General features: G+C 49.1%; 1 protein-coding gene across 4 annotated transcripts in view; it reads right to left on the bottom strand.

The window, feature by feature from the left end:
* The window catches only part of PDE4C (phosphodiesterase 4C), a 59,069-nt gene that overhangs the window by 16,967 nt on the left and 26,972 nt on the right, over nt 1-15,130 (bottom strand). For 3 of the 4 annotated variants that reach the window (XM_083720328.1, XM_083720329.1, XM_083720330.1), the window contains 3 exons: nt 1,447-1,638; nt 521-557; nt 127-200 (listed from right to left, as the gene is read on the bottom strand). In XM_083720328.1, the coding sequence (XP_083576454.1) occupies nt 127-200; nt 521-557; nt 1,447-1,638 (303 nt within the window). Of the gene's footprint in view, nt 1-126; nt 201-520; nt 558-1,446; nt 1,639-6,111; nt 7,003-15,130 lie in introns of those variants that run through there. The other variant, XM_083720331.1, reaches the window with a different exon arrangement.

The following is a 15,130-nucleotide window of genomic DNA, read 5'->3' as shown; positions in this document are numbered from 1 at the left end:
AGAGACAGTGAGAAAGATACAGGAGAAAAAGGCCTCTACTTTCTCCAAATTACTACCCCGTCTCACACTTTCAATCGGTGCAGAGCTCTCTCTCTCTCTCTCTCTCTCTCTCTCTCTCTCACTCACTTGCTGCTGAGGCGTTCTTGCAGGTGGGTCAAGATGGCAAAGTTACTGCGCACCGTCCGTAGGCTGGCCAGGACCTGGAGGGGGTGGAAGGAAGGAAGGAAGGAAGGAAGGAAGGAAGGACTTTCAGAATTAGCTGCACGCAACATTTGCTCCCCCTCATGCACGCCGGTGGCTAATCCCTTTAACTACTGCAAACCACAAACCTGCAGGGCTCGTGTACCTTTAGTCATTGCAAAAACCTGCAGGACTTGTGTACCTTTAGTAATTGCAAAAACCATCTGGGTTCGGGTACCTTTAATAATTGCAAAAAACCACAGTACCTTTAGTAATTCCTAGCCTTTCCTCCCACTCTCATTCCCTCAAGCACAGACCCCAACCCTGAAGAGATTCCTACCTGTGCAAAAGGAGTGACAATCAAGTCTTCCCCATGCCTGCAACAGAAGAGGTAAAACCTGTTAATCCCAAGTAGGACAGACGAGGGCGCTGGTTCGGATTAATTGCACTTTTGCTGCATTGTGGAAGAGTTCGCTTCCAAGGTAGGCTACCAAATCCTCCTGGCATTTTCCAGATTAAAAACAGATAAATGAGTTGCAGGACCTCAACAAGCAAAGCTTGAGGCCTCCTGCCCTCCCGTTGGGCATCACAGAAGGCACTGGGCCCTTTCCCCGCAAGCAGAAAGCGGTTGGGGGGTCCTCAGGCTTCGTTCTGATGCTTGGGAAGAACACTCCCAATTCTATAAAATTCTAGGGGATTCAAATTGTAATGCAGAAGCAGGAGTGGAGAAATAAAAGAAACAACACAGATACAATTAAAAACCACAATGCATCTAGAGCGATGCATGGCAGTTGCCACAACAGACTTGCAAATTTGTTAAGTCGTCCACCAGCGGAATACTATGATTATTATTTAGGGAGGTTTTTAATGATTGATGTTTCAATCTATTTTTAACCTTCTGTTGGAAGCTGCCCAGAGTTGTTGGGGAAACCCAGCCAGATGGGCAAGGTAGAAATAATAAATTATTATTATATTTCTATTTATATTTTCAAGGGAACTGGAGATTCACTGCTTTGAGTGTTTTGCCCTCCACCAATGTAAAAAGCCTGGGGTGAGTCTTACGGCTTAATACTGGGGTGTTTTTTTTGGGGGGGGACAACCCAGAAGAATTCAATTTCCATATGCCTCCCCCCGCCAAACCCTCTCCAAAAACGCCAAGCCCCCCAGGCGCCTGCGGGCGTTTTTCACCCAAGCCAGACTGACAGCTACACCTTCCCTCACGGAAACCGCACTGCCAACACTGCCCGGCGCTCTGCACATGCTCACATGTCGCTGGCGACTGAGGAGTTGCGGGACATGGCCTTGGGCGAGAGGTCGTAGTCGCTGTCCGAGCGGTAGAGGAAGGACTCCCGGCGCTGGCTGTGGGGGGTGGCCCCCTGCAGCACCAGCCCCAGGCCGGGGTGGGTCTGGGCGTCCAGAGGGGTCCGTCCCGGGGAGAAGCCATTCTCGAGGTCAAAACTGGGGGGAGAAAGAGAGGAGAGAGGGGCGTCAGGTGCAAGAAACAACAGCCGCCCCCTGCCATTTCCCACCACGATTGTCCCATGATTTAGCAGGCACACCTCTTTTGATCTATTTCTCTATTGTTCCATCTACATCCCAGGAGCTTCAGGCAGCACAGACACATCTCCCCATTTTCATTTTATATATACCGTATTTTTCTGTGTATAAGACTATCTTTCCCCCTAAATTTTCAAAGTTTAAAATCAGGGGTCGTCTTATACACGGATAGTGCATAGTGCATTTTCTTAATTTTGGGTTAAGAAAAATAGGGGTCGTCTTATACATGGGGATGTGTTATACACGGAAAAATACAGTATATATAATTTTCTGTTTTACAATTTAGAATACTCATTTAAACATCCTAAAAATGACTTCCCTTCTTCTCTTTCCGTGGTTCGTTTTGCATGCCATAAATCCCTGCCCATTTTCACAAAAACTAAATCATTCGGTATTCCATTATTGCATCCATCAAAACTTATTTACACTGTTGAATTTATCGTAATGCTGCCAGCATTTTTAAATATACACAATATCCTCCATATATTCAATAACCGTTTTCCAATCTCCTCACTAAACGTATGTTCTTCTTGTTCTCTTATTCTATATGTTAAGTCCGCAAGCTGCACATATTTTGCCGACTCAAGTTGCCATTCTTCTTTGGTTGGGCCCTTGCTCGTTTTCCATTTTTGGGCTAACAAAACATGGGCCCCAGTAGTGGCAGATATAAATAACCTTTTTGGACATCTGAATTATCCCCAACAAAAAGGACTCTGGTTCTCCCCAAATCGTCACAACCACCCTGGGAGACTAGTGCTGGGGAGTTGAAAACGGGCCTTGCAATTTATTTTATTTTGATTTGATTTTGCATTGTTGTTTTTATTTCTGTTATTTCTGAAAACGAATAAAATGTTAACAAAAGAAGAAAATGAGTCTTGCAGGATGCTGCTGCAGTGCGCTAGCCTATGGCTTAATTTAATTCTTCCTTTTAAAAAGAAAAGGCATAACTTTTCCCGCATAAACACGAATGCCAGTTCCTGACTGCCAACAGCGAGAGCGGTTGGATTCCATGTATTTTCTGTCACTGCTGCGTACGTGAAAAAGCTCGTTCTCTCCCCCCAAAAGATGACATACGTAAGCCAGGATGGGGGGCAAAGCCTGCACGTCTCCAGATGTTTCTCCCTCTGCTCCCGACTCCTGACCCAGTCAAAACAAATCGCTTCCTAGGCTTTCATCTCAGATATATATGTGTTTCTAGAGATGAGAAGCTCTCGGGAGATGGCCCAGTTTTCATGAATTTAGGAACCGGCTCCTATTCTCATGCTGAGGGCCTCTCTCTTTCCCCCTGCCCAAGCTGGGGGCTGCCGCCTCTCGTCTTGTGGCAGGCAGTTCCATAGGCTAGCATATAGACCCCCTGCAATTCCTGAAGGCAGACTTAGTTACAAATATGTGCATGTGAATCTGCCCCATATGGAGGAATAATTCCAATATTTGGACGGAGCGGTGATCCCTCTTGTTGGGGCGGCCCCCTCTTTCCCATCTGCCCACCGCAGTCTCTGCCTGCCTCCGCTGTCTCTCTGTGTCTGGAGCGGCCGGGGCCACTCTCGCCTGCTGGCCCTGCGCCCATTTCCATGACGCCGTGAGAGAAAAAGCGTGCGGCCCACCAGGGACTTGGAAAAGAAGGGAGGAGGCAGGGAGCCAAGATCCACAGGTGTTACAGACATCAGGGGAATCGTCGAGTCGGAAGGGACACCCCAGCGGTCATCCAGTCTGACCCCCCTGCAATGAGGGAATCTCAGCTAAATCATCCAGGACAGATGGCAATCCGACCTCTGCTTCAAAACCTCCAAGGAAGGAGAGGCCATCACCTTCCATCCCAATCAGCTCTGACTGTCAGAAAGTCCTTCCTGACGTTGAGTCGGGGTCTCCTTCCTTGTTGCTCAAAGCAGGGGGAAACAGACTCAGCCACTTGGAAAGTGAATTCCAACCTGTTCTATCATTTCAACTTTTGTATGTTAGGAATCATTTTCTTCGTTTACAAAGATAAGACTGGGAAAGCCGTTGTGGTCTATTGAGAAAAGTTTATTTCCCCAAAGCAGAAAACAGCAGAAATGTGTCAGAGAAGAGGAAATTAGATAAACCTTAAAACGCAATTGTATGCCATTGAGGTTATAAATGTTGGGGCTGGGTAACTCGGGGGAAGAAGTTGCTAGTTTTGTCAAACAGGAATAGAACTGTTGAGCAGCTTTCAATATGGGAAAAGAAAATGTTATTATTTTAAAAGAGAAGAGGGACAGCTGAACTTGGCCTGGCAGCAAAAGGTCAAGCCGGTGGCGTCCTCTGAGCGGGGGCATTCTTGCTCTTGTCAGCAACTGTGCTATAGCATCCTGCCCCTTTCGGTGGGCCCTCCCCTCCCTGTGTCTCATATCCAGCCGTGGTCCTGTGGACCTCCCCGCCACTGGATCCCTGAATAAAATCCGGGAAACGGAAAGGAGAGCTGGCACCCACCTTGTCCTGGCCAGGCCGTACCCAATGCAGGAGTGCCTCCGCGGGGACAGCACCCTTGTCTTCCTCCTCTGGGCACCCACAGGACCCCCCACCCACAGCCCCTGCCGCCCCACCCTCCCCGCAAAACCCATCTGACTGGGAACAAAGGTCCCCCTTTCAGCCACTTTCCCTGGCTCACGTCAAGCCCAGACGGGGCAGAGAATCGCCCCATTGTCTCCCCAACGCCTGTCTTGAAGTGGGTCGTGGGGTGGGGGGCACAAGGCCAGAGGAGTGGGCTCCTTCGATGGGACCCACCGGGGTGTCCCCTCAACACCAGTGGGGTTTTATTTATTGCCAAAAGCAGCTTTGAACCAGCCTGGGGAAATAACCGAGCAAATTGCTCCATCTTTCTCCCCCAAAACACGCCGCTCCTTGTTTTCCTTCTGGTTCGCTTCTCCTCCTGGCACCCAAACGGGACACAAAAGCTTCATTGTGGGCCGGGATCATCTGGGAAGGGATGACCGGCGGAGGGGGCTTCCCTGTCCTCGGCCTGCCGTGACCTTTGGTGACCCCGAGGGCCGTTTCGCCGCTCGCAAGGAAGCTTTCAGGGGCTATGTGCTGACGGACGGACCCCTCCCAGGGCAAAAAGACACCCCTTTGAACCAGAGGCCTCTGCTCACTCCATCTGCACATCCCTCCACCCAGGCAAGGAAGTCAAAGGACACATTTCCAACCAGGAGAACTGCAGAACTCACTGCTGCAGGATGGAGCAATGGCTAAGCTAACCTACATCCGGGGGTTTGGGCTGGAGGCTTGTCAGTATGCAGACGATACCCAGCTCTACCTCTCTTTCCAATCAGAACCATTGAAGGTCCTGGGTGAGTGTCTGGAGGCAGTTGGAGGATGGATGGCTGCTAACAGATTGAGGTTGAATCCTGACAAGACAGAAGGACTGTTTTAGGGGGACAGGGGGCAGGCAGGGGTGGGGGGCTCGCTGGTCCTGAAGGGGGCAACTGTGCCCCTGAAGGAGCAGGTGTGCAGCCTGGGAGTCATTTTGGACTCACGGCTGTCCATGGAGCCACAGGTCAGTACTGTGTCCAGGGCAGTTCCATCTGGTATGCAGGATGAGACCCTCCCTGCCCACAGACTGTCTGGCCAGAGTGGTGAATGCTCTGGTTATCTCCCGCTTGGACTACTGCCATGCGCTCTCCGTGGGGCTGCCTTGGAAGGTGACCCAGAAACTACAATTAATCCAGAATGTGGCAGCTGGAGGGCTTGGTGGAATATTTGCAGGCGCCTTGCGAGTGCCAACAAGAGCCTCTAGCCAAATGTGGACCCCAAAGCATCTCCACTTGGCCCTCGGGAACATTGGGGGGGCCGCAAGTACCTCTGCCAGGCTGAGCTCTCGCAATGCCTCTTGGTTGGTGCAGAAACCAGCTTCTTGTACATGAGAGTAAAATTCGCATTGGGTGCTCTGTCCCACCTTGCGGTACCATTGATACAAGAGTGGCAGATGAAGATGATTGGATATGTAGAATTGGTAGAGTTGACAGGAAAATCCGAAACCAGTTTTCCAAAAAGACTGGAGTAAATTTATACAATATCCGATGGAAAATGGCAAGCAATTAACAACACTAGCAGGACTTAAGAAGACTTGTAACGTTGTTGATATATACCTTTTTACATATTTGTTTAAAAATTGACAATAGAAATGGATATAATGTAAATGGGGGGAAAGTGTAGATGCTATGATCTGTGAGGGTGGAGGGAGGGAGGTCGACAGCTCATTTGAGCAAATACCAGCATGGGAAAAGATGAATGTCCTTTAACAATATAAAATAGAAACTCAATCAATATGATATTAAAAAATAAATGCAAAAAGAGAAAGGTGCCCCCACCCACTCGAAGGCGACCAAAGCGCGGGGCCTTATCGCAGCGTCCCCTTACCAGAGCGGGTGCGCCACGGTGAAGCGCCTCTGCAGCCGCATGCCGGGGTTGGCCATTGCCTTCCGGAAGAGGACGGGTGAGTTGTGGGGCGAGGGGGCCGGGGAGCCCCCAGGGGAGCCTTGCGCCTTGGAGGAGGGCAACATCGTTCCTGCTGACCGGCAAATTCCTGACGACTCGGGCAATGAGGAGTGTTGCCAGCCGACTCAGATGCCCTCGGTGCCGCATGAGACTCGAACCCAGGCCTTGCCGAGGAAGAGTCCCCTCCACTCGGAAGCCCCTGGAGGATCGGTCTTCTTTCCGCAGAGTTTCCGCAGGGGGCACTCCGCGAAGCCCAGATCCCAGAGAGGAAGAAGGGGGTCCGCCATCCCGGCACGAGGGAGGGCCCCGAGTGCAAAGCACGCCTCTGCTCCGTCCCGTCCCAGGAATCCTTTTGCCGAGAGGCCAGCCCCCAGCTGGGAAGCTAAACAAATGCCTTGGCCGGGCTCCAAGTGCTGAGTGCAAGTGCCAAGTTTCCCTCATCGCGGTCTCTGTCGGGACTGGAAAGGGGGGTGCGACCAGCCCGGCCTCTGAGACTACCTCTGAACAGGGCAGGCTTGCAGCCGGCAGTCCAGAAAAACCCATTTTATTAAAAATGTAGAAGCCCCTGTGTCCGGGTGACACAATCCGGCCTTGGCACTAGTCACAGTAAACACGGCAAGAAGTGACGGGCCTGGCTCCCAAAGTTTGGCCAAGCCTGCCCTGTCATCGCGGTGCCCTTGGCGGGTCCGATTACGCTGGCAGTCAGGATTGCTCCCAAAAAAGGAGGGGGGGAAACACACCCCGGCAAATGCAAAGAGTTGCTGTGACCTTTTGCTTCTGCTCTTCCCAATGCTCGTCATTGTCATCCGTTGAGAGACGGACGGTGGGAAAACACAAGCCCAACTTCCTGGTGGTTTTGCCAGGCTGCGTTTGGGGTTTGGTTTTTTTAATAAGAAATGCATTGGAAAGCGAAAAGAAACAGCTCCGGGCTTTGCTTGATGTAGAACACAGAATACAACTGGGTTGTGGTTTTTTAATAATAGGATCATGGGTGTTAAAACCAGGAATGGAGAGGGGCAGTTAAACAACCCCCCCCCCAAAAAAAAAATCCCAAGTCCCCTAGAGTCCATAACTGAGTTCCCTCTCGGTAGGCGGAAACGACAGAGGCCAAGCAGACGACACAAGAGGAAAGAGGGATGAGGAGGGAAGAGAGAACCAAGCGAGCTCAGGTTCCAGCTCTTCAACTTGTAGTTTCTACAATCTCCAGATGTAATATCTGGTTATGCAATGCGAGAAACATGAGGCTGGTCTAGGCGGATCTTTCCTACTAGTTATTTAGGAAATAGAGGACATTTTTGCATGCTCTTGTTATAAGAAAAGAAACCCTGCTCCCTTTCCCTTATGAGGTATTCCAGAGCTAATTTTGGCTAATTCAGCATATTCATACAATTTCTTTTGCCACTCTGCCTCAGTTGGGATCTGGTCTCCTTTCCCATACTTGACAATTAAGACTCTAGCCGCAGTTGTTGCATAAAGAAATACACTTTTGTTCTTCTTAGGGATGTTTATTGTCATGATGCAGAGCAGAAAAGCCTCTGGTCTTTTAGTGAATATTTCTCTGACTCTCCCGTTGTTTCCTTGCCAGTGGACTAACATGGGGAGGGGGCAGAAGACCCCCTGTCGAGATGGGTGCTGTTCTGCTGTCACCCCACTGAGCCCCACCAGGGGGCAGCAGCGCAGCGTCCCCAAAACTGGTAAAGAAGAAGATTGGCAAAATAAATTACTGAACTATGCAGGACAAATTATTGAAAGGGTGGGGGGAAGGCAATTGCTCAACGCATATTTTTAAAGCTTTGTGTACAGACTTTAACATTAGTATAACTTTTAAAAGTCACTTGTAATAAGATTAAAAAGATTTCAAAATTGGATTAAGTATGTAAGGTTTTATGGATGTGAATAAACAAGTATATTATAAAGGAACCAAGAGGGGAAGGGGAGGGAAGTCAACCCCCCCCCCCAAAAAAATCAAGGTTTAATCTGTTTGTGACATTTTTCGTTTCTGTTTTTTCCCCCTTTTGTTATTTTTGGAAAATCAATAAATTGGTATCAAAAAGGGGGGGCAAAATTGCAGAATATTGTACCTGGTTGAATTTGGGGGGTTCAGTCCCCTCGCCCCCACCCATAGACGGCAGCCCTGCTTTTGTGATCGATTATGCATTGGAGAACAAAAAGAAACAGCTCCTGGCATTGCTCGATTTATAACACAGAATACAACTGGGTTGGGGTTTTTTTAAGAAAAACAATCATGGGACATGCAGAAAATATAAAGCAATGCAATGCTTTTTTCATTAAAAAAATGTTTAGGGCTACTCTCATTTTCCTACTCATATTGAAATACTGCCCCCTCAATGAGGCCAAACTTAGATTCACAAAATGTTTAGGGGTATGTGTGGCCTTGCGTCCCCCCAGAAAAAAGCACTGGCAATAATGATAATGATAATTTATTTCTACCCCACCCATCTGCCTGGGCTTTCCCAGCCACTCTGGGTTGCTCCCAACAGAATGTTAAAAACACGGTAAAACATCAAACATTAAAAACCTCTGTTATAAGAAAAAAAACCCTGCTCCCTTTCCCTTATGGGGTATCCAAGAGCCTGTCTAAAGTGGGTTCCCTACCGGTAGGAGAAAATAACAGATCAGGCTTACAATCCACTTTGCTTCTCAATATTCTCTGCTTGGCCTCTGTTATTTTCTCCTACCGATAGAAAACCTACATAAGGACTCTATACATGCTTTTGGGTACCCCATAAGGGAAAAGGAGCAGTTTTTTCTTATAACACCTTGCTCAGAAGTAAATGGCTTCTGCCCACACGCCAAGGGCCCCCTTATGAATGAGCTCCCTTCCAGAAAAGCCGAGCGACACATCTGCTCTGCGGTGGAAATCGAATTAGCCGGCCGAGGAGAGCAGCATGGCAGCCATCGCCACCCCTTCTGGCCCTAATTGGGTTAGCCTCTTGCCTATTAATGCTTGCCAAACGAAGGGACGATTGCTCACACGGCCGATGCCCTGCAAAGTCCCAGAGGGAATGGCAGGGACTTGGCTGAACCCCCAAAGAAGAGGGAGGCAGTAAACTGTGAAGATTGGTACCCCGGCTCTCGGTACTCCTAGATCCCTTGAAGGCAGTGAAGGTCCTGTGTCCAGAGGCGCTTGGAGGATGGATGGCGGCTAACAGATTGAGGTTGAATCCTGACATGACAGAAGGACTGTTTTGGGGGGACAGGGAGCAGGTGGGTGTGGGGGATGCCCTGGTCCTGAATGGGGTAACTGTGCCCCTCAAGGACCAGGTCCGCAGCCTAGGGGTCATTTTGGACTCCCAGCTGTCCATGGAGGTGCAGGTCAATCCTGCGTAGAGGGCAGCTGTCTACGAGCTCCATCTGGTACACAGGATGAGACCCTCTCTGCCCTCAGACAGTCTGGCCACAGTGGTACATGCTCTTGTTATCTCCCGCTTGGACTACTGCCATGCGCTCTCCATGGGGCTCCCTTGGAAGGTGACCCAGAAACAACAACTAATCCAGAATGTGGCAGCTAGACTGGGGACTGGGAGTGGAGAACATAGAACACCAGTCCTGAGAGACCTCCATTGGCTCCCAGGACCTTTCCAAGCACAATTCAAAGGGTTGGTGCAGACCTTGAAAGCCCTAAACAGCCCTGTATCCCTCGCTAGCTGCAAAACCTCCTGGGCTTTTTTTGCAGAACATGGAAAGCTCGTTTCACTGGCTGGCCGGCTGAGCCCACAATAATTTCGCCTGTGCAAAAATAAAAAGTGTGAATTGATGAGCAGATCACAGCCGGAGGAAATTCAGCTATATTAAATTCTCCCTCCAGTTGGGGACAGGAGGGAGCCTCTGGCCTTGGTCTGGCATCCAGGGGAGACCCTACTCTGTACATCTGCCTGGGGCTCTGGACGTCTCGTGCAATAATGGCTGTGGAAAAATAACTCTACCACACTCAGCAATAGATTTTGTAGCATTTGGGAGGCTAGTGTGTGTGTGAAATACACACACACACACACACACACACACACACACACACACACTTTTTATGGAGGTAGAATTCTGTGTATGTACAAATTCATAGTACAGTGGTACCTTGGTTCTCAAACTTAATCCATTCCGGAAGTCTGTTCCAAAACCAAAGCATTCCAAAACCCTTTCCAAAATGGAAAGTCATGCAAAATGAATTAATCTATTCCAGACTTTCAAAAGCAACCCCTAAAACAGCAATTGAAATTTTACTATCTAACGAGACCATTGATCCACAAAAGGAAATCGATAAACAAAGTACTGCAGTCACACAATCAATCAGTAGCTGAACTGGGTTCCACACAGTCACAAAAACAAACGAAAAGAGCCACATAAACACAAAATAAATAGCAAAAACAGACAGACCTCAGCGTAACACTCAAAATGGAGCATGTTCGGCTTCCGAAAAAAGTTCACAAACTGGAACCTTACTTCCGGGTTTGGGCTCCAAGTTCTTTGAGTACCAAGGTGTTTGAGAACCAAGGTACCACTGAATTGTAGAGTTGCAAGGGACCCCCAGGGGTCATCCAGCCCAACCCCCTGCAGTGCAGGCTGTCCCTGTCAAACCTGCAACCTCGGCGTTGTTGGTGCCACGCTCCAACCAACTGAGCCATCCAGGCTGTGTTCCACCATCAAAATTGGCAGCCCGCATTTTTGCAGGCTGCCCATTCTGGTCCTTGCAGGCTCAGGGGGCTGAAAGAGCAGTTGACCTTTGAATTCCCCCCTGGGACAAATAATGCAGAACTGATTGGTACCCCCAGGAGACTCTAAATCAAAAACTCCTTGAGCTGGAAGAAGAGGCAGGGGGCAGCCTCCTTCTCCGGAAAAGGCCATTTCCTAAGCCTGACTTTCCCCTCTGCTAAAATTCGATCGAAAGGCAAGCAGCCAGATCCATATCTCCTGTACCATCATTATTACAGGGCAATAAACAGGTCTGGGTTAATAAAGCACAACAGCAGCCTTCGACCAGACTGCTGCTCGCTCCATTTCCATGCTCGGCGGGACCTGGGCTTTTAAAGGTAATTTTGTTCCTTTCCAGCTCACAAACTGGGAGCCTTCCTCTCTCTCCCTCGCTGCCCTTTGCAAGTTAAGAACCAAACAACAAAACAAGATTGTGGGCTTGAGGGGTTTCTGAGAAGCAGGTATTATAGGAATTCTAAGGTCTTATATATATAAAATAAATGTTCATAAATGAACAAGGCAAACACATAAGTATATCAACCACGTGTCTGAAATAGTACAGGAGAGCAATCCTGAAGCCATTTGGACTCTCCCAAATTGACCTCAAATATTTCCCTGCAAGGAGGAAGGAAATGGGAAAAGCTTTCCAATTGTCTTTGGACTGTAGGGGCTTACGCCTCCCTGTAAATACAGTCTGGCAAGTATCTGTTAAGCTGAGCACACTCTCAATATGCATAAGAGATTCAGGAACTAAGTATTTACCATCTCCAAGGAAATATTATTATTATTATTATTATTATTATTATTATTATTATTATTATTATTTTATTTGTACCCCACCCATCTGGGCGGCTACCCAGAAAAGGCAATCTGATAAGGCATTCTCAGGTATCCTGGCAGACAGGAGAGAAGCAACACACTCCAATTTCTGCTGGGGACGACCTCTTTCTATGATGCATGGATGATGTTTTGGAGGAGGGTGGTCTTGAGCTACAGGGTGGGCAATTTCAAAAGACTATATAGGGGCTTGCACCCCATTGTTCTGGGTTCTCTCCTCCCTCCTGCGTGTGGGGAGTGAGGACCCTGTTGCAACAGTTCAGTAAAGATCAGGCTTACGAGCTGCTTGGCTTTCAATATTCTCTGCTTGGCCTCTGTTATTTTCTCCGACCGACAGAGAACCTACTCTATAGGGGCTCTTGGATACCCCATAAGGGAAAAGGAGCAGGTTTTTTCTTATAACACAGGGATGTGAGTTCGGAAGGGGCCCAGGATGGGTTTGCCAAGAACTTCAAGGACCCTTCTGCAGGTGACCCCAAGGCTCATCTAGTCCAACCCGCTTGCAATGCAATGGGAAGGCTTCGGGGGGGGGGAGGGGAAGATGCCCGGGGCCTCGCTCACTGGGAGGGCTGCCCCTGTTGCAGCAAAATGCCCGGTACATTTGGAAGGAGACTGTTGTCTACAGAGCAGAAAGTGGGGGCAGCCTGAGGCAGTGTAGCTCTGGGAGTTCAGGAGTTCTCCAAATGCTGCTCCTGCCTGCATGACAGTTGCTGAGACTCCAAAGCGCATTGCTCAGGATTCGGCTCGGCGCAAGGAAGACGTTTTAATGGCGGCACTTGCAGAGTAGAGGCACACAGGTCATGAAGGGTGACTCACGCACAAACGTCTCACGCCCCTAAAAGCAGTCCTGCGCCATTATCCTTTCCAGCCTCTGTCACTGCCATTCCTGAGATCATCCTCTCCCTTTGCCTGTCAGCAGCCACCCCTAATGACCACCAATTACAGGGCCCGCTGATTCTTCTTTAAAAATAAAAATTGGTTTGTTCCCAAGCAGGGAGAATTAAAAGCCAAGCGGTCCTCCTCTCTCACCTATCCACACAGACACGCAAGACCAGCTCTCGCTTCCTGCTTCTCCACAGGACCAGGCTGGTTGGAAGCAGAGGGATGGTGGGGGGGACCGGCTAGGGAACCCCCAAGGGAAGAAGGCTCAGAGCTCAGGGAATGGGGATGGGGCAAGGATGAGGGAGAAGCAGGAGAAGACTGGGAAGAAGAGGGAACAGGACTTTGTGAGCGGGGAGAGTCGGTGGCAGAGCACGGTCCAGAATCGGAGGCAGGAGCTGAAGCAGGAGAGGAAGGAGGCCAAGAGGCAGAGATCCAGCTGGGAAGGGAGCCCAGAGGGGAGAAAGGAAACTGACCCTAAACCTCTGCTGCCTTGCGGGATATTTTGGGAGAAGAAAAGGCTCAGGAGTGAACCTGACGCCAATCCAGAATGGAGTCCCTTGTCTGCCTCCTTCCAGCAACTCCTGGTGCCCAGTGTCTTACTCTGCTTTCCTTTGGACCCCGTCAGCCAGACCAAGAGGGGGTTTCTTTTCCCATCTGACAGCCCAGGACTTTCCTGCACACAGCCCAGGCTGGTCACCTCAGCGCTGCCTATTGCAGCAGTTTGACCTGCGGAAGCACGCTCCATTGTCTCCCGAAACAGAGACTACTGCAACAAAGCACCGGGTTGTTGTGATTCGACGTCGGAGGTTGGGGAAAGGGTAAAAATAAGATTTTCAGGCTGGGACACACTGGGTGGATCTCTTTATGGTGGCCGGGGGGGTCAGCAGCGAAGCCCCTCAGGCTGTGGAAGCAGCTGCCTCTCAGGGTCCTGGGGTGCCATTTAAGCATGACTCGGCTGGGCTGGCAGCACATGAGTTTGTCATGAATCACCCGGAGGAGCGCCTGGCATGACTCAAATGGTGCTCTCCTCACCCATGCCAGCATTTAGTGACCAGGCACTGATTCAGAGGGAGCTAGCAGAAAACTCCGAGGAACAGAGAGACCTCTGCGGCCCACGTTTTGCGGGTCAAAACCTCCCAGGGGAAAGACCCGGTTTGTGCTGCTCCCTTTCTTTCTTCCTTCCTTTCTTTTCTTTTCAATTTTAAACGCTTTATTGAAATTAAAATGAAGAAACATATAGAAGTATTATCTATAAAGGAAATAAAATAAAAAATAAAACTTATTACATTACAATATGTTCCTCTTGGATTCCTAACGGCTTCCCGTCACCCCGCCATGCGCCTACCACTTAATCTATCTAGTGCGCTGCTTGTTTCTGTTTCATTCTGTTAATTTTCATCAACATTATATTTCTCATACTGATCCATCATACTGCAGAAGTCATTCAAAGGCTGCCACAGATGTCATGTTGTTACAATAATCCATTAGATTTTTTTTATACATACCCCATTTCCTAATAAATGTCTGATCAGAGCGATCCCTCAATTTTTGTGTTAAATTAGCCAACTTGGCGTACTCCAACCATTTAGTTTGCCACTTCAGCTTTCATGTTTTCTCTCCTTTCCAATTCATAGCGATTAGAATTCTTGCCGCTACCGTAGCATACAAGAATATTTCTCTCGCATTTTTAGGAATATCTGGGCCTAATATCTGGCCCCTGAGCCTTAGTTTGCCTGCCCATGGTCTTGACCCAGCAAGAGTCCCCCGCTAAGCTATATCGAGAGCTGAATCATCGTAAAGCTTGGTCTGCGCATATCTTTTCGAAAAGCACACGCACCCACTTCGAAAGAAACTAAAAACCCACAGCGGAATTACTAGCGAGTGAGTCATAGATTGACAATATAGGGAAAGTCGCTTTGTAGGCAGAGGGAGGGGAAAGGAGAAAGGAATATGTATATATTTATCGATTTTGCTCCAAGGCCAGTTCTCGAAGAGCCTTCTCATTCCCCTCCAACGCCTTCCAGGCTTCTCAGTGATGAAGGGCTTCGGAATTAAATTCTGCACCTGAGCCCCCTGGATACGAGGCTTCGACTTCTTCAGAAAAGAGTGGGTGGATACGGGGAACAGCCTTCAATTATACAGACGTTCCCCGTCTCTCCCTGACAACCTTACAGCCTTGATTTGCCGCTGCCCCTCCCACCAGGCCCCAAACCTTTTTCTAGATGGAAAACTGCCAGGCGCAAAGAGGTGGAAACTCTCCCGCAACCAGGGGAGATTCTGAGAGATGGGCAGCTGCACCCGCTTCCCAAGCCATCTGCCGGGACCCCAAAGCAACCTCAATGAGGGCAAGTCTCCTGCCAAGCCATTCAAGGACGGTGCACATCTGTGGAAAGAAAAAGGGGTCCCAACTAAAGAAGATTGGCAAGTTAAATTAATGGAATATGCTGAAATGGCAAAATTGACAACTAAGAGGAAGAGACAACAACAAATTTAAAGAATCTAAGATGTTTATTGC

Source organism: Podarcis gaigeae, assembly GCF_964106915.1.
Source record: "Podarcis gaigeae genome assembly, chromosome: 18".
Taxonomy (NCBI): domain Eukaryota; kingdom Metazoa; phylum Chordata; class Lepidosauria; order Squamata; family Lacertidae; genus Podarcis; species Podarcis gaigeae.
This window is presented reverse-complemented; position numbering and strand designations above follow the sequence as displayed.